At 40.2% G+C, this 23091-nt stretch overlaps 1 protein-coding gene across 8 annotated transcripts in view; it reads right to left on the bottom strand.

The window, feature by feature from the left end:
- Positions 1-23091, bottom strand: part of LOC105479439 (filamin A interacting protein 1) — a 236757-nt gene that overhangs the window by 52808 nt on the left and 160858 nt on the right. For all 8 annotated transcript variants that reach the window (XM_011737390.2, XM_011737394.3, XM_011737391.3 and 5 more), the window contains 2 exons: positions 21660-21833; positions 12333-12511 (listed from right to left, as the gene is read on the bottom strand). In XM_011737390.2, coding sequence (XP_011735692.1) covers positions 12333-12511; positions 21660-21833 — 353 coding nt within the window. The remainder of the gene's footprint in view (positions 1-12332; positions 12512-21659; positions 21834-23091) is intronic.

The following is a 23091-nucleotide window of genomic DNA, read 5'->3' as shown; positions in this document are numbered from 1 at the left end:
TCACTATGTTGCCCAGGCTGGTCTTGAACTCCTGGGATCAAGTGATCTGCCTGCCTCAGACTCCCAAAGTGCTGGAATTACAGGAGTGAGCCACTGTGCCAGGTCTTTGACATCTTTATGATGTTGAGTCCTCCAGTCCTAGAATATGATCCTTTCCATTGGTCTCAGTCTTTTTCATGTCTCTATGTAGCATTTAAGATTCTTCTTTATGTAGGTCTTTCACATTCTTAGCTTTATGCCTAGATGTTTTATATTTAATATAGTTTATATGTAATATAGTTTATATTATTTTGTCATTTGGAAATATGAAAACTATTGATTTTTTGCTTATTGATTCCATGTAATTTTATACTTTGCTACTTCCCTTTATTGACGTCTCTAACTGCAGTAGGTTTTCAGTTTTCCTGAGTCTACATGTAATTAAATACAAAAACAACTACCCTCAAACAATAGAAGAGTTTACTTTTGCTACGTATTGCATTGTTCTCAAAATGTCTTAGTTTGATAAACTGTAAATCATGAGTTAGTGAAATTTGTATTGTTTTCCTGCAAGAGTTTAATACACAGATGAGTAAAAGAAATTATCCCTTTAGGTATTACATGTTATGCCTTATGAATGGGGCTATATATTCATTATCTCATGAACATAAAATGCTATGAGATAGGTACTTAGTTATCCCCATTCTATTTAAGAGGAAACCAAAAATCAGAGAGGCTAAATAACCTATCCAAAGTCATAGACCATAAGTGATAGACTTAGTAACTGAATTCAGAGTTATCTGTCTCTAAATGAAATGCAGGAGACTAAGAAAATAACTATCTCTAGGTGACAGATTTCATGAGGGTCTCACACTGTGTAGCTAGAGTAACCTAGAGAAGAAATTGACTGCAGTTGAAGAGGTAAAACTTAGTTCAGATGATCCTCTGAAGGTCACAAGATATTTAGAAGCACATCATATCTAATCTGAAATGCCTCAATACTGCATTATTTCTCCTCAGCACACATACAGATTATTTTACCCATGAAGTGGTACTAATTGCAGGCCTCATACTCATGTGTGCGAGAAATACAACGATCTTCATTTTTCTATATCTTTTATAATTTCTATTTGGAGTCCCATTCCACAGGTGACAGAAACTTCATCTTAGTTAATTCTGGGTATGCTCACCCAAGCCTAGTTTACTTTAGTAAATTCAGACTTCAGTCAAGTCAGGATCTCCTGAGTTCATTCTAGGGCTTCAAGTCCTCATTTCTGGAGTGTGACTAACTTCTGGAACCATCAGGAAGGTGGCTGAGAGGTCATCTGCTCATCATTCTTCCACACAGGAATCCTCTGAGATGCACACTGTGGTCTCTGATCTCAGTTGCCAATCTGTCCAAGTTGCTGATCCAAGTCAGTCGCAGTTCCATGCTCTTGACAAGCCCTGCCTCAGCTACTTCCATGGCCTTTCAAAGGCATAGGGAAAAATCTAGATATTCTTTTAGAGTGGCAGGAAACTGAGGCTGTATCAAGATTTCTCCAACTAAACATATTGGACACCATTTTTACTCTTTTTCTCCTGAATTCATGGAGGGACCAAAGACTAATCTGTGCCTCTCAAAATTCATATGCTGAACCCCTAATCCCCAATGTGCTCTAATTTAGAGACAGGACTTTAAGGAGGTGATTCAGGTCAAATGAGGTCATAAGGTTGGAGTTCTAATCTGATAGGATTGGTGGCTTTATAAGAGTTGGAAGAGAGTGAGCTTTTTCTACATACATGTGAACTGGAAAAAGCCCACATGAGCACAAAGGGAGAAGGCAGCCATCTACAAGCCAACAGAAGAGGTCTCACCAGAACCCAACAATTCTGGCATCCCGTACTTTCAGCCTCTGGAACTGTGAGACAATACATTTCCATTGCTTAAGCTACAGTCTATAGTATTTTGTTATGGCAGACCAAGCAAACTAAGATTCTCTTGGATTCCACCTGGTAATCCCCTAATTCTCCACACTAACCCTCTTTGGGTTTTATATTACTGTCCATCTTTGTCCCCCACCCACTCTCCACAAAAAAGCACCAAACAGAGCCTCTTATTTTGGACTACCCCTTCCTACAGCATAAACTTCTCTTGCTTCCTTGTTTCTATCCTCTCAGAGAATATCTTATCTAAATGGGAAAGAAGAGGGGTGATAAAAATTGGATCCACTTGATTACATATTCTGTCTAATGCTATACCTGGATCCTTGCTTCTGATCCTATACACCAGATATTGATTTCTGTTCTCCCCTTTAGTCGCGACAAATTTCTCTTGAGGCAGTGGTTGCTCTTGAGTGACTACTCAAATGGGCACAGGTCACAAGGAAATAGAAAATACTAGGTTAAAACATCCAATTACTGTCATGCTATAGTACGTTTTTTATAATTGAGCATAAGCAAATGATAATGTGAAAGCTATAACAATTTCATTATTGTAACCCTAGGTCTCTGAGGTTGTAAGAGCAGAGCCACCCAGGTTACTTAAGATGATGGGAGTTCTTAGAAAGAACATCCTAAAAAGTGAATAAATACAGAAAACTGTCTCCACAGTCAAACAGGCCCAAAGAGAACTGTAATATTGTTCATCATTGTTTAACATACACCTGCAGTTCCAATAACCCAACAGCAATGCTTATGGCCCAATGCTTGTCATCCCTTCAGAAATAGGCATCCATTGTAACCCCAGATATGATGTGGCTTTCTTCACTCTGAGAATTTCTATGTTCTGGAGTGGTTTTCTGTTTGTTTGTTGTTTGGTTTTTGGTGGTTTTCTAGGCTACTGTTGTCCTTTCTTCTTTCTGTTTTGTATGCCTCATGAGGGTCTCAATGGATTAACTGACCACCATCAGACAGCACATGCCCTGCCACCTCATCCACCTTAGTCTCTCTAATGCCTAGGCCATCAAAGGTTGTAAACCAGCCACTTTAAAGACAAAGTGGCCAGGAGACGGCTTTGTTCACCACACATTATTTTATCAATTTGAGTCAACATTGAAAAACTGGAATATCTTACTAAAATTAGAGTTCTATCATTTTCTGAAACTTAAGAATTGACAACACTGGGTCTACAAACTAAAATGGGGTCAATTAGTCTGAGCGAAACTTTACCTTTCTCTAGTAATCAGAGAATGGTCTCTTCAGTCTAGCAGTTTCAACCACTCATGCCATGTATGCTGAAGAGTTGGGTCAGCTGGCTCTGGAGGCACTTGCATTGGAGACCTCTGTGACCTTTGTCCAGGACAGTTGTCAACTTCTCTAACTGGTTGTGACCAGAATTTACAGGGCCACATGACAAAAAGAATGACAGCAATGTGAAAGGAGCTGCCTCCATTTCTCTCAGTAGAGGCCTTTTCAGCAAATCAGGAACTTAAGAGTTTCAGGGACTATCTGGTGATATCCTGAAAACTTTTTGAAAGAGATCAACTGTCTGGACGTTGCAGTGAGCTTTGATCACACCACTGCAATGCAGCCTGAGCAAAAGAGCAAGACACCAACTCTAAAACATAAAAAAATTTAAAAATGTATTTAAAAAGATAAACTCTCTCAATGACTGGTTCAGAGCTAGAGAAAGTCTGCTAACACGAACATCTACCCTTACTGGGTTCCCACTATTTCTCATATTTAAATGCCAAATACTGTCCTCCACTGTTGCTTTTCTTAGGACTTTTCTAAAATAAGGCATATCAAACACCAGGACTAAGGCATTCTTACATAGCTTGTTGAAATCATTTACAGTAAAGTACATTTCTTGCCCATTTTCGCTCAAGCCCTCCCTTTCAACACTTTTTTTCTTGTAGTCAGTTTTCTTTGATTATTATCTCATCCTTTTGTACAATTGACATAGGAGTTACAAAGAAATTACTTAGGCAGATAGTGAGAGTACGGAAGTCCTTGGTAAGGTTTTCTTTTTAATGAAAAACAGCCCCCAGCTTTTTTTTTTCTAACCAAGAGCAGCCCATAAAATCGAGCTGCAGACATAAACAAGCAAGCTGGAAGCTCGCACAGGTGAATGTCCCCAGTTGTGCCCATAGGAATATACTACCTGTGACTAGGCCTGTTCAAAATGGCAGTGTCATCTTTTTGCCAGCCTCATGTACAGTAAGGAGCAGACAAGCTGGTGCTGGCCAAGTGGAAAAACATTTGCATAATAAGATTAGGGTGTGTAAACGTCACACCTGGTCAAACCAATCTGTGAGCCCTATGTAAATCAGACACTGCCTCCTGAAGCCTGCCTATAAAATCTGCTGTGGTCAGCCATCTTTTCCTTTTTGGGCACCTCTCTCTCACAAGAGAGAGACAGCTGCTCTCCTCTCTCCTTTCTTCTGCCTATTAAACTTTCCACTCCTTAACCCACTCACATGTGTCCGTGTCCTTAAACCACTTGGTGCAAGATGAGGAACCCTGGATATTTACACCAGACAGCAATGTCACTCCACAATGTCATTAGGGTTCTTTCTGGTCCAAGTTCTATTGCTATGATCGTGGTGGTGGTGGTGGTTATAAAAGCCTAAATATATTGAATCTAATTAACTAAAATTCTCAGTTAAACCAAGTTAAGCCCTAAAATCTAGAAAAAATCCTCACCATTTTTATCTGTAGTAAAACGTGATCAGAACTGACATTTAGATTTAAATATAATCTAATAGGCTCTGAGTTTATAAGGTACAGAGTCATCCAGGTAGTAGCACTATAAGATCCTGAATCATTAAATATGACTTAATTGGATTTTGTGGTATATTTTAAATTTTTTAAAAGAAAGTAAAATGTATTTGAGAAATATCTTCTATAGCAGTAAAAGTAAATTAATTCATGACATAACCTTGATTAATTAGAAATTTCTGTGAGTCAGATAACCCATTTTCGTAGGCATCCTTGTTAACATTATAATACTAAGACTTTAAAGAGTCTTTAATCAGAGGCTGTTAGCTCATTAACTTTGAGAATGACAGTGCTATGAAGCTTGGGAAAAAGCTCACATCCATCCAAGACCCAGCATCTTTGTATAGGTGGAATCTGGTGAAATGAACCTCAAAAGCATTTTTAATGGGCTCCTTCATATTTAATCCAGGGGTGTGCCTGGTAGATCAGCAACATGCTACTAGTTCCACAGCACTGATAGTAGGTATGTTACTATCCTGGGTCTTTTAAAAGAAGTGACTCTTCTAACCCCAAACTTTCCAACCCTGGGAAGCTACCTTTTTAAGTTACTTTCCCAGTCCCTTCAAGTAAGATGTATCTTCACTTTCTTTATACCACCTCGCACCCACCTTATCACCCAAAACAGACACTCTAGCTATGCCCTGGGGTAACACCTCGTCACCTCAGCCTCCTTTACTTTAATTACATTTTTCCAGTAGAAAGTGGGATTTGCATATTTTAAGGGTAAGAGGAAATGGAAGGTGGAGTTTGATTCTGCATTATTTCAGAAACTATAGAACATACTCCAGCTGGGTCATTGGGCCTCTGAATTCTAATTCCTCTTCTTTCTTGAAAACTGTCTATTCCCAACAATTTCCTTCATCAGTGGGATACTGATATTAGGCGGTATGTCTTATGACCAAGAGAAGGTCTGTGAATTTGAATCCTAAACAGGCAACAGAATAGGTATGCAGTTCAAGTCACTGGTCAACTTTCCAAGTCACCTTTCTCCCTGTGTGCATTGAAGAAATAAGGCTTTCACTTTTATCAGAAGGTAAGAAGTTAGGAGTGGGAAAAGTTATTTTTTTCTTACTGAAAAAAAACTCAATTCAAACCCTGATTCTGCCAATTAATTATTGGCAAGTGTCCTTGGGGGAAGGAATTTAACTTCTCTGCTTCCTCATCTGCTAAAAGGGGCTAATAATTACACATCTTATAGTTTTGTAAGGATTAAACAAGTTGGTACATGTGTCTAGCTTATCCGGGGGTCAATAAAAGTTAACTTTGCTTTTGAACGGCTTCTAGCAGAGTGCTAATCACAAAGAAGAAGGCTCAGTTGTTTTCTGCTGTTATGTTACACATATGGATTACTTTCTGCTTGTTAAGACTTGAGCATTTACAAAGCATAAGCAACCTTTTTCTACAGAGTGCTTTATTTAGATTCTCTGAGCTACCAGTGAGAAAAGTCCATTTTGTTAACATGCTTTTAAGATATGGCCACTAAACCTAAGAAACTTAAGAATAATGTTCCAGGGAACCAGACATGAATTTTTTTCTATAAAGTGGATCAAGAATATTTCCAAAGATCCCAGTCCACTAGAGCAAGTTTTCAAAAACAGTTGATTTTGACTGGTCATTCCCCCACATAGGAAAGTATAAGAGTGCAGACTGTCCCATCATCCACCAGATACATGACCAAACCCCTGTTCACATTGACTTAAAGGAAGAATACCAAAATGGGGCTTGAAAGCTTCCCTTCCATTCAAGCCCCTGCTCTTACTCTCCTTCACAGGTTAAGGGATTTCTCTTGAGATGCTGATTTGTACTTTAAAAAACTTAACTTACACTTGGAAGGCTTGCTGCAATATTATATGATGATGTAATTATTTATGTAGTTCCAGCTGAGCCTATAAAATCCAAAAGTTTTAAAATCTGTATCTACAGTGATAGATCTAGACAGCACTCCTCCATATCATTTATACACACACACACACACACACACACACACACATATATATTTCCCTCAAATATTTCTTTAAGTCCCAGACCACTTTTTAATGTAACTGTGTTCTCTCTATTTTGACATTCTTGGAGCAGCCCTAGTGAAGCTTAAGATTAAAATCACAAGTCTTACAGTTCAGGCAGAGAATAAAGTACAGACTCTGAAGGTGATCTCATGTGCTCAGAATTATGCCTTTAAAAGTCAAGTTGACTTGAAATATGGACCAAACCAAATATAGCATTTAGACAAGGGGGCTTTCTTTATGCAGCCTGAATTAATACAATAAAAAATATTTTGTCTTTATTAACAGTGCTAATTAAGCCAAAACATTTTAAAATGGTGTTTTCTCTTTTTAATTTGGGACTCTAATTTTAATTTGTAAAAACAAATATGCAGTAAATGATGGCAACAAATTATGATCACAGTTTGTTGACTTAGAATAAAGGAAGCCCAGAACAATATATTGCCCATTTTAGGTACTTAATTTGTGCAATTTTTATATAAGATGAATTAAACAATTCCTGAAAAGTGAAAAATAATTTGTATAGTTTTCACACGTATAGGGTCTAGGTCAGTGGCAAAACAAGGGAGTTAATTTGGAGGAGGGCTTTATTAAGCGCCCCCATAAACCTCATTAACCTTCCATGATAACTACCCCAAATAGAATGTAAGCTAAGTAAAACACTGTGTGTGCTATTCAAACTCAACTTCAAAACAAGTCCCAGGCTGCTCCTTCCAAGAGACCACTGTGCCAAAGCTTCTATCTTGACATTCTAGAGACACCCTGGTCCTAATATCTCTGTGCTTATATCTTCACGATAACAGTCATTCTGCCTTTTAAAATTTTGTGTCACAGTTTGGATATAAGAGGGTGGGGGTGGGGAACTTACACACAAAAATGAAACTTTTTGCACAAAGCATCCACTTGCCCACAAGTGCTAGATTGGTGGCCTGCACTGTGTGATCTTGGTTTAGTTACATAATTGTTCTAGGCCTCAGTGCCTCAATGAGGGATTTGAAAGGGCTGATCTCAAAATCTTTTGCAATATTCAGGGCCTCAGACTCCTGGCTTCATCAAACATCTGAATCTGGATGGCTTATCAACAGCTACTACTGATCTTGTGAGCCTGGGTTCCTTTTTGTTATCTTTAACCATTTTTCTGGAAGAGGTGAGAAACCCTTACAGAGCAGGACAAATGTGGAGAGTGGAGCTGAAAAGGTTCTGGTGCCCGGAGAGTCTCTGCTCTGCCCCGCCCCCAACCTCACCCCTCCACCACCAAATCAATAAGCCGCCTGGGATGGAGGCAGCCTGCAGAGTCTCACCACCGGCGGGAGAAGCTGAGTGAGTGATTATTAGGAGAAAACCACTCAGGCTTATCTCAAACTTCACTTTCTTCCCTTACTCATGTTCACTGTAGAAACAAAGGGAAGTGTTTCCGATGCAAAGTTCTTGGCTCTGCTTTTTGCTCACAGGGACTTTTCGGGAAAAGGGGAAGGGAGTGCAAAACAAAAAGCAAATAAAGGACTTGGAACAGTCTACAGGACACGAGGACTCCCACTTGTTCTCAGAAATGCCGTTTCCTTATTAGCTGCAGTCCAGCTTCCCCTGCAGGTGCTGTGGCCGCGTTGCGCCTCGGCGGGAGCCTCCTGGAGAGGCTCTCTGGCAGAGCCCCAGGGATGCGGCGACCCGGCTGAGCGAGGTCCGTGGTCCGTGGTACGCGCTGGGGAGGGGCTCCCCGGCAACTTGGCCCGCGGGAAAGAAAGTCTCGGGGTCAGCCTCCTGCCAGCTCTCATAAGTAGATCTAATTATGACTGCTTACTTCAAAAAGAGGATTTAACCCAAAGCAGATTTAGCGGGGCAGTTTCCAAAGGGTAGCAGGAATCCCAGGCTTGACCTTTGAAAAATCCCAGACTTCGCTGCCCCGGGAACTTGGCAAGCAAGTCACGGTGGACGCCTCAGAACGCAGAGAAATTCAGAGATGCCAACTTAAGTTATCAATCAGGTCCTACTAGGGATGTTTAATTTAGAATAAAGTGTCTGTCAGAGAGTGCCCACGGCGTGTGCACTGGTGGTCAGTCAGAGTGTTGAGCTAAGATAAAACGTTGACAGAAAAAAAAAAAAAAAGATTTAAGCACTCAAGTATAACTGATTCCATGAAAAAGTATTTTAAAACATAAAGTGGTGTGAAAATTAAGTGACAGTCAAGGTCTCTTAGTGAATTCTTATCTAAAACGTGAAAGTTTGGTGACATATCCCAGTGGTGCTGATAAAAGTGTCAAAAGAATGTCAGGGTAATTTTTTTTAAGTTTTTTTTTTTTTTTAAACTTTTAAAACTTTCTACATAGCACTTTGCTCAGGAGAGGCTATTGTAATTGGTTTTTTTTTTTTTTTTTTTTTTTTTTTTTTTTTTTTTTTGAGACGGAGTCTCGCTCTGTCGCCCAGGCTGGAGTGCAGTGGCCGGATCTCAGCTCACTGCAAGCTCCGCCTCCCGGGTTCACGCCATTCTCCTGCCTCAGCCTCCCGAGTAGCTGGGACTACAGGCGTCCGCCACATCGCCCGGCTAGTTTTTTGTATTTTTTAGTAGAGACGGGGTTTCACCGTGTTAGCCAGGATGGTCTCCATCTCCTGACCTCGTGATCCACCCGTCTCGGCCTCCCAAAGTGCTGGGATTACAGGCTTGAGCCACCGCGCCCGGCCTGTAATTGTTTTAATAAAATTAAGCAATTTCTACAAGAGGATGGGGATTAAAATTGTTAATCTAGAGTTAACCAACATGAAGGTATTAAATAAACACATCCTGCATAGGCTTAGTGGATACTGAATATAAAATTACTCTGTGAACGATCATGCTCTCTGGCATGTATTATTTCAATTACTCTCACAGAACACAAAAATTAGGAAAACAAAAAACAAGTATGGTCACTCCATCTACACACTTTTATCAAACCAATGACTCGGTAACTGACCTTATACTACCTCAGGCATTTAGCTTAGGTGGGAAGCTGAAGAAAAGACAGATATCTGGTTCTAAATCAAGTAATTTACGAGGTAATGAAAAATAATTTGCACAGGTGTCTTAGAATTATTTGATTTTTGATATTCTGAAAAGTCTATATCAAGTTGCTACTTTTTTATCTGACCACATTCCAACACAGAACACCTAACCAGATGACTGTTGTAGATAGAGACTTGAGCCACATAACAACACTTCTGTCAACAAGGGACATCATATATGATGGTAGTGTGCCTGAGGCAGCACAAGAGAGCATGATAGTTCACAGAGCACTTTTTTTTTGGCGGGGGGGGGACAGAGTTTCGCTCTTGTTGCACAGGCTGGAGTGCAATGACACGATCTCGGCTCACTGCAACCTCTGCCTCCCGGGTTCAAGCAATTCTGCATCAGGCTGAGTAGCTGGGATTACAGGTGTGCACCACCACACCCGGCTAATTTTTGTATTTTTAGTAGAGACAGGTTTCACCATGTTGGCCAGGCTGGTCTCGAACTCCTGACCCCAGGTGATCTGTCTGCCTTGGCCTGCCAAAGTGCTGGGATTACATGTGCAAACCACCACGCGCAGCCACCCCAGAGTACTTTTATATTCATTACCATTAATATTAATTATACACTTAATATTTTATTTCAATTGCATAGGGCTCTAAATAATTTGTTGACATGGGTCTAGTGACTTACTACCTTAAAGGGAGAACAGTGAGTCTGGTATTCACGGCCATTTCCCCCCTTGTATCCCATAAGATTATAATACCACATTTTTTTTTTTTTTTTTTTTTTTTTTTTTTTTTTTTTGAGACGGAGTCTCGCTCTGTCACCCAGGCTGGAGTGCGGTGGCCGGATCTCAGCTCACTGCAAGCTCCGCCTCCCGAGTTTACCCCATTCTCCTGCCTCAGCCTCCCGAGTAGCTGGGACTACAGGCGCCCGCCAACTCACCCGGCTAGTTTTTTGTATTTTTTAGTAGAGACGGGGTTTCACCGTGTTAGCCAGGATGGTCTCCATCTCCTGACCTCGTGATCCACCCGTCTCGGCCTCCCAAAGTGCTGGGATTACAGGCTTGAGCCACCGCGCCCGGCTTATAATACCACATTTTTACCTTACCTTTGATATGTTTAGATACACAAATACTTACGATTGTGTTATAGTTGCCTGCAGAATGCAGTAGAGTAACATGCTGTACAGGTTTGTAGCCTAAGAGTAACAGGCTGTGCCATATAGCCTAGGTGTGCAGTTGGCTATACATCCAAGTTTGTGAAAGCGTACTCTATGATGTTCACACAATGATGAAATCACCTAATGGATTTCTCAGAATGCATCCCCTTCATTAACACATGACTGTATATGTAATTTATACTCTCCTTAGAACCATGTTTGCAATATCTATAGCTTGAGGTTGGAAAGTTCTCAGAGATTGAGGAGGTGGGATTTATTTTCACTGGTTACTCCAAGATGTCAAATCAGTTAGTCTATATGTTCAAACATGAAGCTAGTTAACCTGAGCTTAACAGGAACTTAAGACAAACATAAGTCTGGGATACAGTACACAACAATTTAGCCATTGTTCACTTTTCCATTTCTCCTTCCGCAAGGGATGTACCAAATCCAATAATAAATAAACATTACCAATAATTTAAAAAAAAATGTTTAACCCAAACCTGTTCTATTTTATGCTTTTATTTACTGTCTAATTGTGGTCGCTTCTTCTCATATATACACTAATCTGGGAAAACTAGATCTCTTTTTTGTAACTAAATAGATAATACAGTTGGGGTAGGTAAAGCTGTTCCCTAGTGGTTCTCAATTTGCAAGCTCTAAACACAAAAGCAGACAATGCTTGGTAACTCAAAGCATGGGGATTCAATATCATTGGTTTCAAAGTCTGTGGAATTCACAGACACGAGCATTCAGCCTAGGGAAGAGAAGGGAGATAATAATTTAAAAGATACTGGGAAAAGAAAACAGATGGTATAGAAGAGTGAATTACAACATTTTAAAATTTGGGGTCTCTGCTTCAGTTGTGGCAATCCTTGGTCTTAGAAGACTAAATAAATACCTACAAGAATAAACATCAAGGCTAAATGTGTCAGTTTTTAGTTGCTTTGGTTTATTTTTTTTACCCCAAGTTTTCAGTTATGCAGCCCTTAGAAAGTTCAGCAGGTAGTTCTAGTCATTAAGTGATTTATACACAGCCAAATAGTAACATTTTCTACACTGGTATTAAAAATGAATAGGATTCATTTATAATTGTTAAGTTTAATAATTTGACTTCCTGAAAAGCTGATTCCCACCCCAAAAAGAAAAACTAGATTAGTTCAAATAGAAAGCAATTTGTAGAAAGACTTTTCAAATGTAGGTGCTTCATTGATCAAGTGTAAATATAAAGTCCTTGAGTTTCTTTCCAGCTTTACGGTTTCATGGCTTTTAACATCCTTGTGAGAATGTGATGCCCTACCTATATGCAACCCCCAAACCATTCATGTAACAATCTCAGGTAAAATTCAGTATAATTCTCTATGGTTACCACCCATTCAGAAATCGGCATTCGACGCTGGGCACCTGTCCACAGTACCCCTGGCTGAAAGACTGATCCCTGAAGGGAGGGGCAGACATGAAAGGGCTATGGGCATCCAGATGTGACCGGTGGTGTGTGTACGCATTACCTCTCCCGCTCCTGCTCCAGTAGGTTGGTGAAGTCGTCGCTCTTGTTCATGTAGTCAGTGTGTTTATGCTTCTCGTTCTCTAACTCGTACACGGTGCGCCTGTGACACTTTTCGGCCAGCAACAGCTGCTCTAGCATGCGCCGGTAGGTTTCTTTCTGTTTTTCCTCAAGTCTGTCCAGCTGAATAAGCAAACATGGGAAAGAGCTTAATATTTTATTGCATTTGCATAGGACTCTAAACAATTTGTTGACATGGGTCTAGTGACTTATTACCTGAAAGCGAGAACAGTGAGTCTGGTATTCACTACTATTTCCCCCGTTGTATCAGTTTCTTTATGCCAGTTGGCTGTATAAACCAACCATAAAAATGTTGCAGTAACTTCTGGCTTTCTGGCTTTCTTGTAAACATATATATGGTTCCTAAACTTTTTTCCCTTTTAAGGGCGGTGGGATATACCACAATTTTATCCATTCTACTGTTGATGACCATTTGGGTAGTTTCCAACTTGGGTCTATTACAAATAATGCTGTTCTGAATACTCTAATTCATGTCCTTTAGTGAACATATAGCATATGTGTCAGGTGTATACCCATGAGTGAAATATGGGTCATAGGATATGTGTATATGTAGCTTTATTAGATATACCTATGAGTGAAATATAGGTCATAGGATATGACCAAATATGGGTCATAGGATATGCCAAGCAATTTTCCAAAGAAGCTGTACCCATTTATGCTCCTACAACCAATGTTTAGGAGTTTTGATTGTTCTACATCCTTGTCAACACGTAGTATTTTTAAAACTTTTAGCCAGACGTGGTGGCTCATGCCTGTAATCCCAGCACTCGGGGAGGCTGAAGCAGGCAGATCACGAGGTCAGGAGTTCGAGACCAGCCTGACCAACATGGTGAAACCCCATCTCTACTAAAAATACAAAAATTAGTTTGATGTGGTGGCACATGCCTGTAATCCCAGCTACTCAGGAGGCTGAGGCAAGAGAATCGCTTGATCCCTAGAGGCAGAAGTTGCAGTGAGCCAAGATCTCACCACTGCACTCCAGCCTGGGCAACAGATGGAGACTCTATCTCAAAAAATAACAACAACAAAAACCTTTTAACCATTTTGATGGGTGTGTGGTGTTCGCTCATTGTGATTTTAATGCTCACTTACCTGATAAAGTTCAAATACTTTTTCATTTGTTTATTGGTCATTTGGGTTCCTAAACTTGCAGGAGAACAACTCTTTCAGGGTTTTATGAGATAGCACAAAGCTCTATACTCAGAAAGAGGATAACACCCTTCCTAATAGAAAAATTAAGATCTCAGCATGTACATGCACCAGGCTTCTCCCCTGGAAAGTAATTTTCATCACAATCTGTTTTTAAAGCTTGCAGCTATCTGCATTTCTAGGAAAAGTATATGTAGGATCCAAAGTCCTCTGTTTTTCAAGAGATGCTAAATATAGGGAGGATTTCAGAACTTGTAGACAGTACATATCTCTAAAAGAGTTCTTACCAAATATTATTACAGGGGCCAGGCACAGTGGCTCATGCCTGTAATCCCAGCACTTTGGGGGGCTGAGGCGGGTGGACTGCTTGAGGTTAGGAGTTCGAGACCAGCCTGACCAACATGGTGAAACCCTGTCTCTACTAAAAATACAAAAATTAGCCGGACGTGGTGGCAGATGCCTGTAATCCCAGCTACTTGGGAGGCTGAGGCAGAAAAATCACTTGAACCCAGGAGGCGGAGGTTGTAATAAGTCAAGATCACACTACTGCACTCCAGCCAGGGCAACAAAGCAAGACTCCATCTCAAAAACCAAAACCAAAACAAAACAAAACCAAAAAAAGGCAAAACAACAACAACAACAACAACAACCCATAAATATTATTACTGGGTTTTGGGCCAGGCGCGGCGGCTCAGGCTGTAATCCCAGCACTTTGGGAGGCCGAGGTGGGCGGATCACAAGGTCAGGAGATCAAGAGCGAGACCATCCTAGCTAACACGGTGAAACCCCGTCTCTACTAAAAATACAAAAAATTAGCCGGGCATAGTGGCAGGCACCTGAAGTCCCAGCTACTTGGGAGGCTGAGGCAGGAGAATGTCGTGAACCCAGGAGGCGGAGCTTGCAGTGAGCAGAGATTGTGCCACTGCACTCCAGCAGGGGCAACAGAGCAAGACTCTGTCTCAAAAAAATAAATAAATAAATACAAAATAAAAAAGAAGTCTTTGTGCCTCTTTCTCTGGTCAGGTTATAAGATTTTTTTATTGTTTATTTATTTATTTGAGACAAGTCTCACTCTGTTGCCCAGGATGGAGTGCAGTGGCATGACCTTGACCTCAGCTCATTGCAACCTCCACCTCCTGGGTTCAAGCGATTCTCCTGCCTCAGCCTCCTGAGTAGCTGGAATTACAGGGCACATCACCATGCCCAGCTAATTTTTGTATTTTTAGTAGAGATGAGTTTTCATCAGGTTGGCCAGGCTGGTCTCTAACTCCTGACCTCAGGTGATCTGTCTGCCTTGGCCTCCCCAAGTGCTGGGATTATAGGCACGAGCCACCACACCCGGCCTGGCCAGGTTATATGATTTTAAAGAGATCATGCCTTGACCACCTTTTTAGACTCTGGTGCTGAGTACAGGCCCTGGTACAAAGTTGATGTTCAGTAAGTGTTTGTTAAATTGGACCAAATCTGACAATCTTGATATTTCCCTATGCTACTCACTATCCTATTCTTCCCTTTGAATTCTAGTTCAGTGTTCCACAACTTTGGCACTGCTGAGGCCAGATAAATCTTTATTTCAGGGTGCTGTGAGCTGGAGGATGTTTAGCAGCATCCCTGGCCTCTGTCTACTAGATGCCAGTAAGCACCACCTCCTGTGTGACAACTAAACTATCCTGACACTGCCAAATGTTCCCTGGAGGGAAAAATCCACCACCACCCCAATTGAGAACCAATTGTTCTAGTTGAAACAGACATATTTAAAATCAGTTCTCAATCTCACAACCAACTTCCGGAAACCCCATGGGGTAACTCCACAGGGTCTCAGCATTAGAGCTATTCCCCTTTAGTTTTCTGTTTACCCTTCAGTTATAAGGAGGATTAAGTTCTCTCTATAATTGCATGATGTGTTCATTGTGAGTGAGTCATTTCTGGGGCCCAAAATAAAAGAGAGACTGCTCGCATTATCTTTTTCCCAGATCTCCACTTCCGTTGTTTAGGAGTCAGTGCCCAGATAGAGACTGGTGGAGAAGCCCATGTTAATGGGTGGCTGATATTATCTGAGATCATCAGGAATTGCTAATTGTATTTTTATATCTTCCAATAATTTTTGGTAGTCTTTTTTTTCTTTTCTTTTCTTTTTTTTTTTTTTTGAGATGAAGTTTCGCTCTTGTTGCACAGGCTGGAGTACAGTGGTGCAATCTTGGCTCACTGCAACCTCTGCCTCCTGGGTTTAAGCAATTCTCCTGCCTCAGCCTCCTGAGTAGCTGGAATTACAGGTGCCCACCACCACACCCAGCTAGTTTTTGTGTTTTTAGTAGAGACAGGGTTTCACCATGTTGGCCAGGCTGGTCTTGAACTCCTGACCTCAGGTGATCCACCCACCTCTGCCTCCCAAAGTACTGGGATTACAGGTGTGAGCCACCACACCCAGTCAATTTTTGTAGTCTTAAAGAGACAGTCTATGCGTGAGGTTTTCCCATTAGAATAGCTCCATTCCCTATTACAAAATATTCTCCCCAAGAACTTTCCAAATTTCTACAAATGTGATTTTCAACATATTTTAGAGAACATGTCAAGCATTGCTGAAACATCATCACCATCAGAAATGTAGAAAAAGCAACTTTCCCCCCTTTTTGAGCCTTGCTGCTTTATCATAAAATAGGACTCCCCATCCTTTGGAAAGTATTTGAAGATCAGTATTTTCCCTCTTTCTTCAGGCCCTACCCAACTCCTCCCAAAGGAAGGAGGGGTGACTTATTTGAAAGTTGTATTTGGAATAGGGAACTGGATATGTGCAGCCCAGCCCTTTCGTTTCTTAGTTTTTACTCTGCCTGTCATACAATGATACACTGTGATCTGAAGGGTCAAACTCTTCTGCAGGATCTCTCAATCCATGTAAGGAATTCTGGAGAGGAAGGTGGGAGCATTACTAATCGGATGTTTGACTGGGAAATGTAACGAGATAGTCATTACACGGACATCTGGAGAAAAAAACAGCACATGGAAATATCAAGTGTTCTGGGGCCCCCTAGGCAGAGGGTAGACCTTAGCCTTTTTACATCTATCCTTGTAGGCTTTTGAGACTGGTTGTTTGCGATAGCTACAGTTCTGGACTAAGCCACTGGAGTAGGTGGCTGAAGTCTTTGTGGGTAATGTTCACCTCACCAAACACTAGCACAGCTTGACCACAACAGTAATTACATTATCAGCAAAGCAGTCTTTTCATCTCGTAATGCATAAGTTACTGAGGCATTGGTGTATGTAGTGTGTTTTTTAGGCAGAGCTGCAGATCCAGACTTTAGAATGTAGAGGCTATAAATTCTTCTGCTATAAAGCATTAGTATGTGAGGTATTAGGTGTCAATTTTAAGTTTTGGATGTAAGAATAACATAGGTAGCAAAAGATCAGCTGTACCAGATGCTGTTTCTTGTTATTTTGTTTGGAACTACATCAATCTCCTAAGACAGAACAGAGGTAGTCTATTTTCTTGGCTCTATGTGGCTTGTCCAGAGACTCTGAAGATTCTGTAGATTCATTAATCATAGATACTATATGTACATGGCTTTTGGTTTCAGGATCCAAGCTGTGGCTCAGTATAGAGGAACGGGTTTTATTAAATGACTAGTGAAAGTAGAATGGGCACCTATTACTTTGGAAATGTAGATTCTACTTGGACGAGGTGGAAGGAAAATTGAATGAGAGAATCATAACACCAAATGCCAAAAATTTACTAAGGAAAGAGAGTACCTGGAAGTCTTATTCTAATGAATAAAGTTAGTGGAGAAGTACAATAACTTGAGGAGAAATTTCAGTATGTTTTAGACAAAAAGGCATGATTCAGGAAGTATTTTTAGCTCTGTTACCTGCAAAGGGCTAACTGGAGAAGTATTAAGGAATTGAGGAAAAGAGAAATCTACTTAAAAGCAAATATGAGGTCTTAAAGACCAAACTAGATTTACACAAAGCAGAAATGGATCTAAGTACTTCTAAAAATAGGGATATTAAAATGGAAGTTATTTCAGACATTGTTGAATCTGAATGCGTGCCCAGAGACGACAGAGACAGGAGAGCCCACAGGACAGAGCAGTGTGACTTTCCTCACAAAGAAAGCATTAGGATCCAGGAAGGGATTGAGGAGAACACTGTAAATGGACTGATAGTCTTTTGTGAGCTCAAGTGGGGGCCCTTCCCTTAAAGATTGCAACATCTATTCAAAGTGGTTATATAAAATACGAATAGATTTAAGAATCGAAAACTGGGAAGATCAGGGTAAGATATCTGAAGCATTATTTGGTGAGTTTCAGTGTCTCAGCTGTTGTAGATGGAATTGCCAATGTTTATTTATTTATTTATTATTTATTTACTTTTTTTTTTTTTGAGAAAGAGTCTCGCTCTCTCGCCCAGGCTGGAGTGCAGTGGCGCCAATCTCGGCTCACTGCAACCGCCGAGGCCTCCCAGGTTCAAGCGATTCTTGTGCCTCAGCCTCCCGAGTACCTGGGATTATAGGTACCTGCCACCACGCCCGGCTAAGTTTTGTATTTTTAGTAGAGATGGGGTTTCATTGTGTTGGTTAGGCTGGTCTCGAACTCCTGACCTCAAATGATCTGCCTGCCTCGGCCTCCCAAAGTGCTGGGATTACAGGCATGAGACACCACGTCCACTGGAATCGCCAATATTACTGGGGCCTGAGTGAACATACTCAAGAAATGTTGGGATGTGGTGTTTGAAGGAAAGATGAGACAAAGAAAAGGGAATTTAGGCAGGACAATACTAGATAAGTTCAAATGTGGGTGTGGTGTAATGGAAAAAGGCCCTTTAATGAAGATTATCCAACTCAAGAAGATGAAAACAGATAAGATTTAGGTTTAACAAAGAATACTCTTGGCAGACTCAGAATTCTTTGATTTCACATCTCTCATTGAGGGAGCCCACATAATGTAGAATATGGAAGGCAATATTAGAAAAACAAATGTCTGGGAGCACTTGAAGAAAATGACTAAAATGCTGAAGCAACAACTCAGTTGAGCCTTCCTACACAGAAAAGTTGTGGCAGAAGAAATATTTTTGTTGCCTTGAGTCAGACAAGTTACTCAAAGATTGAAAGTTCAAACATGAGGGGAGGCTAAGTTCTGAGGAAGAGTAAGGTCTGATCCCTTCTGGGCCTCAAATTACACAGGCTTCAGAAGGGTAACCCTCTAAAGCAATGGGCTTCCTAGGCCTGGCAACAGGGCCCGAAAAAAGAAAAAGACCAAAGAAGTTTAAATACTCAGATGGGAAAATTGAATACCTAAAATGAGACCTAGGCACTGAAGAGGTCACCACTGCAAATCCCTAGACTTTACAAAAAGACAGGAATGTTTTGAATGCCACTCACTGAGGCAAAGACAATACCTGCAGAGAGGCTCCACCCAATCTCGAGCTTGCCACTTCCCATAATTATTAAGCTGCTGATGACAACAGGCTCTGGTAAGAGCAGGCTTACCAGAACCCTGCTATGGCTGAAGATTTTCTCTATCTACCTTCCTTCCCTCAGACATGCCCTAAATCTCTGCTTTAGTCTCTGGTAGGAGTAACATGGACCTTCTTTATACTGAGTCCTAGGGTCAAGGAATATCATTTTGCTTGAGAAAAATGTATCTTAGTGCTAGAGACTCTCTTGTATTTTTTAAATTTATGAGTGTGAAGTTGTACTCTGATAATTGCATGTGTCCTAATAATTCTTTAGATTCTTCAGAAAAAAGTAGACTCTAGGGACTTCAGGATATCTTAATAAAACTTTGAAAATGCCGGTGAGTCCAGGTTTTTTTACTAAAGGGGAAAACAAAAACAAACTCTACCCAGACAATCAATTGAGATCCCACTGGCTAAAGCTAAGCAGAATACAAAATTAGGAAGGAAAGAAATGAAAACCTTCAATGTTTTTGGAATTTTGCTTAAGAATTATGAACTCTGATATCCCAGACTTTAATTTACAAAGAAGGGCAGAGAGATTTAATATTTGCTGTTTAATTTTTCCCCAGATATTTGGCAAGGGAAAAAGGTCCACTGTATTGGGTTCATTGCTTAACTTCTCGTGAGTTCTACTGGATACCCCTGCTGGGCCTAACACGGTATGGAAATAAGAAAGAGCAGTGATTTTTGGCTTAAGATATAATATGGCTTCTAGGAAATAAGAGCTAGACTACCTGCTCATGATCCCAGGAGGCTAATGGAACAGTGATGTATCACAGTTCCTGCCTCGTGAATTTGGAAGCAGGATTCTGCTCCTAGGTAACAATAACTTGACTGTTAATTTCAAAGGGTTAACAGACCCAAAATTTGTAAGTGGTGGAAGGAAATCTTTTCTCCTTCTATCATTTTATTTCTCTCACAAAATGGACTTCATTTTGGCAGTATTAGGAGAAGTATTTTCTGCCCTCTCCCTCTGCCTTCTCACTCACTTCTCCCCAAAGGGGAAACGACTCTTCAGATTGTTAAGAGGAGAAAGGAACCGTGAAATATGCCCAGCTTAGCCAGTTCCAGAAGGACAAGTCACAGGGTGAGTGTTTTCTGTTCTGATCCTCTGTCCCTGGGTTAGGAATATTTAGGTCAGGCCTACTTTCTAAAGGTAGGTCGGAAACTCCTCTCTCTGTGTTCAGCCCACAGAACCCAGTGGATTGGAGGCAGTAATCCTGGGTAAGTGTGTATTCTCTGCAGACCCACCTCTCCCTTGGTGGTGAGGGTGGGGAATGTCATCCCAAGCTCTAGCCTTGGAAGAAAAGAATTCAGAAGCCCAAATGAGACCATTTATCCAAGCTGAGTTCTCTAATCCAAGTTGTTATTATTATTATTATTATCATATTAAATACATGTTTTTGACCTCTGTGTCTTTTACTCCTCAAATCTTCCCAAGTTTCAAACCGATTAAGGGTATGAGCAGTTATTCTTGAATCCCAGCAAATACTAATGAGTAATACTTGTTAAGTACCTAGAATGTGCCAGAGACTATGTTAAGAGTTTTATAGGCATTGCTTTATTAAATCCTCACAGCAGTTCTGTGAGGCAGACACTGTGGTTCCTCACACCCCACAGTTGAGGAAACTGAGGCTTAAAGAGCTTACATAATCTGCCTATAGCCATACACAGCTAGCAGTGGTAGGTCTCAACATGAAAGTAGATCCAGCCTGTTGACTGCATCCTATCGTATAATCATCTCTTAGCTCTTTAGGAAAAGATGAGAATAGAGCTCCAGTTTATTCTTGCTGCAGAAATTTAAAAATTATGGGACCATCAGTCTGTTGTGAATGCTGTCTAAAGCAGATCTTATCTCTGAGAGTTATCAAACTGAGCTGCTCCAAAGGCTTGACATAAATTACATGTTAAACGAATAGTAAGTTGTTTCAGACTTTTAATTTCTGTTCTCTTTTTGGTTCATGACACTAATTTCACATCTGTAAATTTTTTAATATAAAGTCTGAAGGGTCAATGTGAAAAACTTGTATCCTAATCTGGCTCGAACTTCTACTACAATGTGAGAGTATTTTTAAAATGTGGTATTATGAGTAATCGATAATAATAGTCATAGCCCTATTAGAATTCCTTTCATCTTAAAGAATTGCCCTAAGTATTTCATAAGGATTTTGCCTCAATCACTATATTTTGGCCACTCACATTAGACCATTTTAATTATGAAAGAGTTTATAAAATTCAAAAACAGTGTCTTTATAACCATATCAGTGATAAGATCAATTTAATTTTAGGTTACCAATTTTGTAAGAATCATGACAGCTCAATGTTAAAACTGGTAAGCACTTCAAATTTTTACACTATCATTTCTTAGAGAAGTAAAATAATAATATACTGCAAGCGCATGTAACTATCAGAACCACATGGAAAAATATATTTCAGGCTTTGGTATGTTTAAAGAAAAGCTTCTACAATTCTTAACATTGAAGCTTATCCACTATAACCCTTGACTTATTTAATTACACTTTAATTTTATATTAGTGTATCATCAAAATTTTGCCTTTGAAAGAAAATGTTAAAGCATGTAAATGGAAGAATGTGAAGATATCTCCCTGAGGTTCCTTCCCTTCCAGGGGACTTGTTGGTGTCATATTTTTACCTCTGAAATCGGTTTTTCATAGACATCTTCTCCTATGGATTTCTCCTGGGCAAGAATGGCATCTCGGTGCAGGACCCGCAGCACTTTCTCTGGCTCCGCAGACCCGTAATGAGCCTCCAGAACCTCAGGTTTGGTTTTCTCCGTCTTCAGCATATGGATCACGTCTTCTCTGGCCTGTAATAGAAAGTGCAGCAAGATCAGACTATTGATAATGTAAATCACATACTGGGCTCAAAATATCAACAGAGAGCTTATTGAATACATCCCCATTTTGTCAGGGCTATTGGCAAATTCATTGGGTATTCTGTTCTTTTTTTTTTTTTTTTTTTTTTAACCAAAAGCAGATTGGCAAGCAGATACTCTGCTTCAGGTTGCTAGGAAGCAGGCGAGCAGAAAAAAGGATTTGTGCTAATATTAACTACATAAAAATTGCTTTATCTAAGTAGCAATAATTCGGGATGGGGTGGTGGAGGGAGGCAAGCAGGGCTGGTCCTGGGATACTTAACCTGTTTCAGTGCACGCGAGGTCAATGACAGTCTAAAATCTTCTAGTTTTCTGTTGATGTTCTCAATGTAGTATTCAAATCTGGTTTAAAATAAAACCCTGCTGCCTCCATTCTAGTTATAACTTCATGTGTCAATTAACAAACAGCCTTTATTGATGATTTCCTGTTTCTCATTAGGTGATTCATTTTGCACAGAAACACATGGTTGAGAACTCATATGATGCTTGACTGTCCTTTTCAAATCTAATGTATCTAATGTATTCACAATAAAGGTGAAATTACACCCCTTTAACATCCAGACTGTCAGTTAGATGAGTCAGCTTGGTAGGTCAGTTTTGTTTGTTTGTTTCTTAGCACAACGTATTACTGAAGCTTTCAAGAAAACCACGACTGTAGGCTTTATATCATACAGTCTGTGGTTCCCATCACATAATGCAAATACACCTGCTTATGTTTTGCACTGGTTAGTGGGGATGATCTTTCTACTTATGATGGAGCTGACATTTGCTGAATGTATTTCCATATAGGGACACACTTGGAGCTGTTTTTCCAGTAATGGTGATGGGTAAGAAGTGCCCTGACTTCATTCCAACTTGTACTAAAGGAAAATCTGGTTGGGAACAAAGTTTCAGCCTATGACAATGGAATATAGTTTTCTCCTATATTGATGCTAACTGTGGGACTGAAATTATAAACCTGGTTCATTATTATGATATTCTAAAGAAGAGAGCTAACTAGTCAACTATGAGTGTTCACAATACGACCGTTATAAAGTTTGTCTTTCTCGAGGTTTCTCACTTTTGTTGCCTTTTCAGTCTCCAAATTAATCTAATTCCATATGGCTACAGAATAATTCATTACTGAGATGCCAATGAACTGGAATTTGCAGATTTGAAATGTTTCTGCCACATATACACATGCTTACTT

Source organism: Macaca nemestrina, chromosome 5 (assembly GCF_043159975.1).
Source record: "Macaca nemestrina isolate mMacNem1 chromosome 5, mMacNem.hap1, whole genome shotgun sequence".
Lineage (NCBI taxonomy): Eukaryota > Metazoa > Chordata > Mammalia > Primates > Cercopithecidae > Macaca > Macaca nemestrina.
This window is presented reverse-complemented; position numbering and strand designations above follow the sequence as displayed.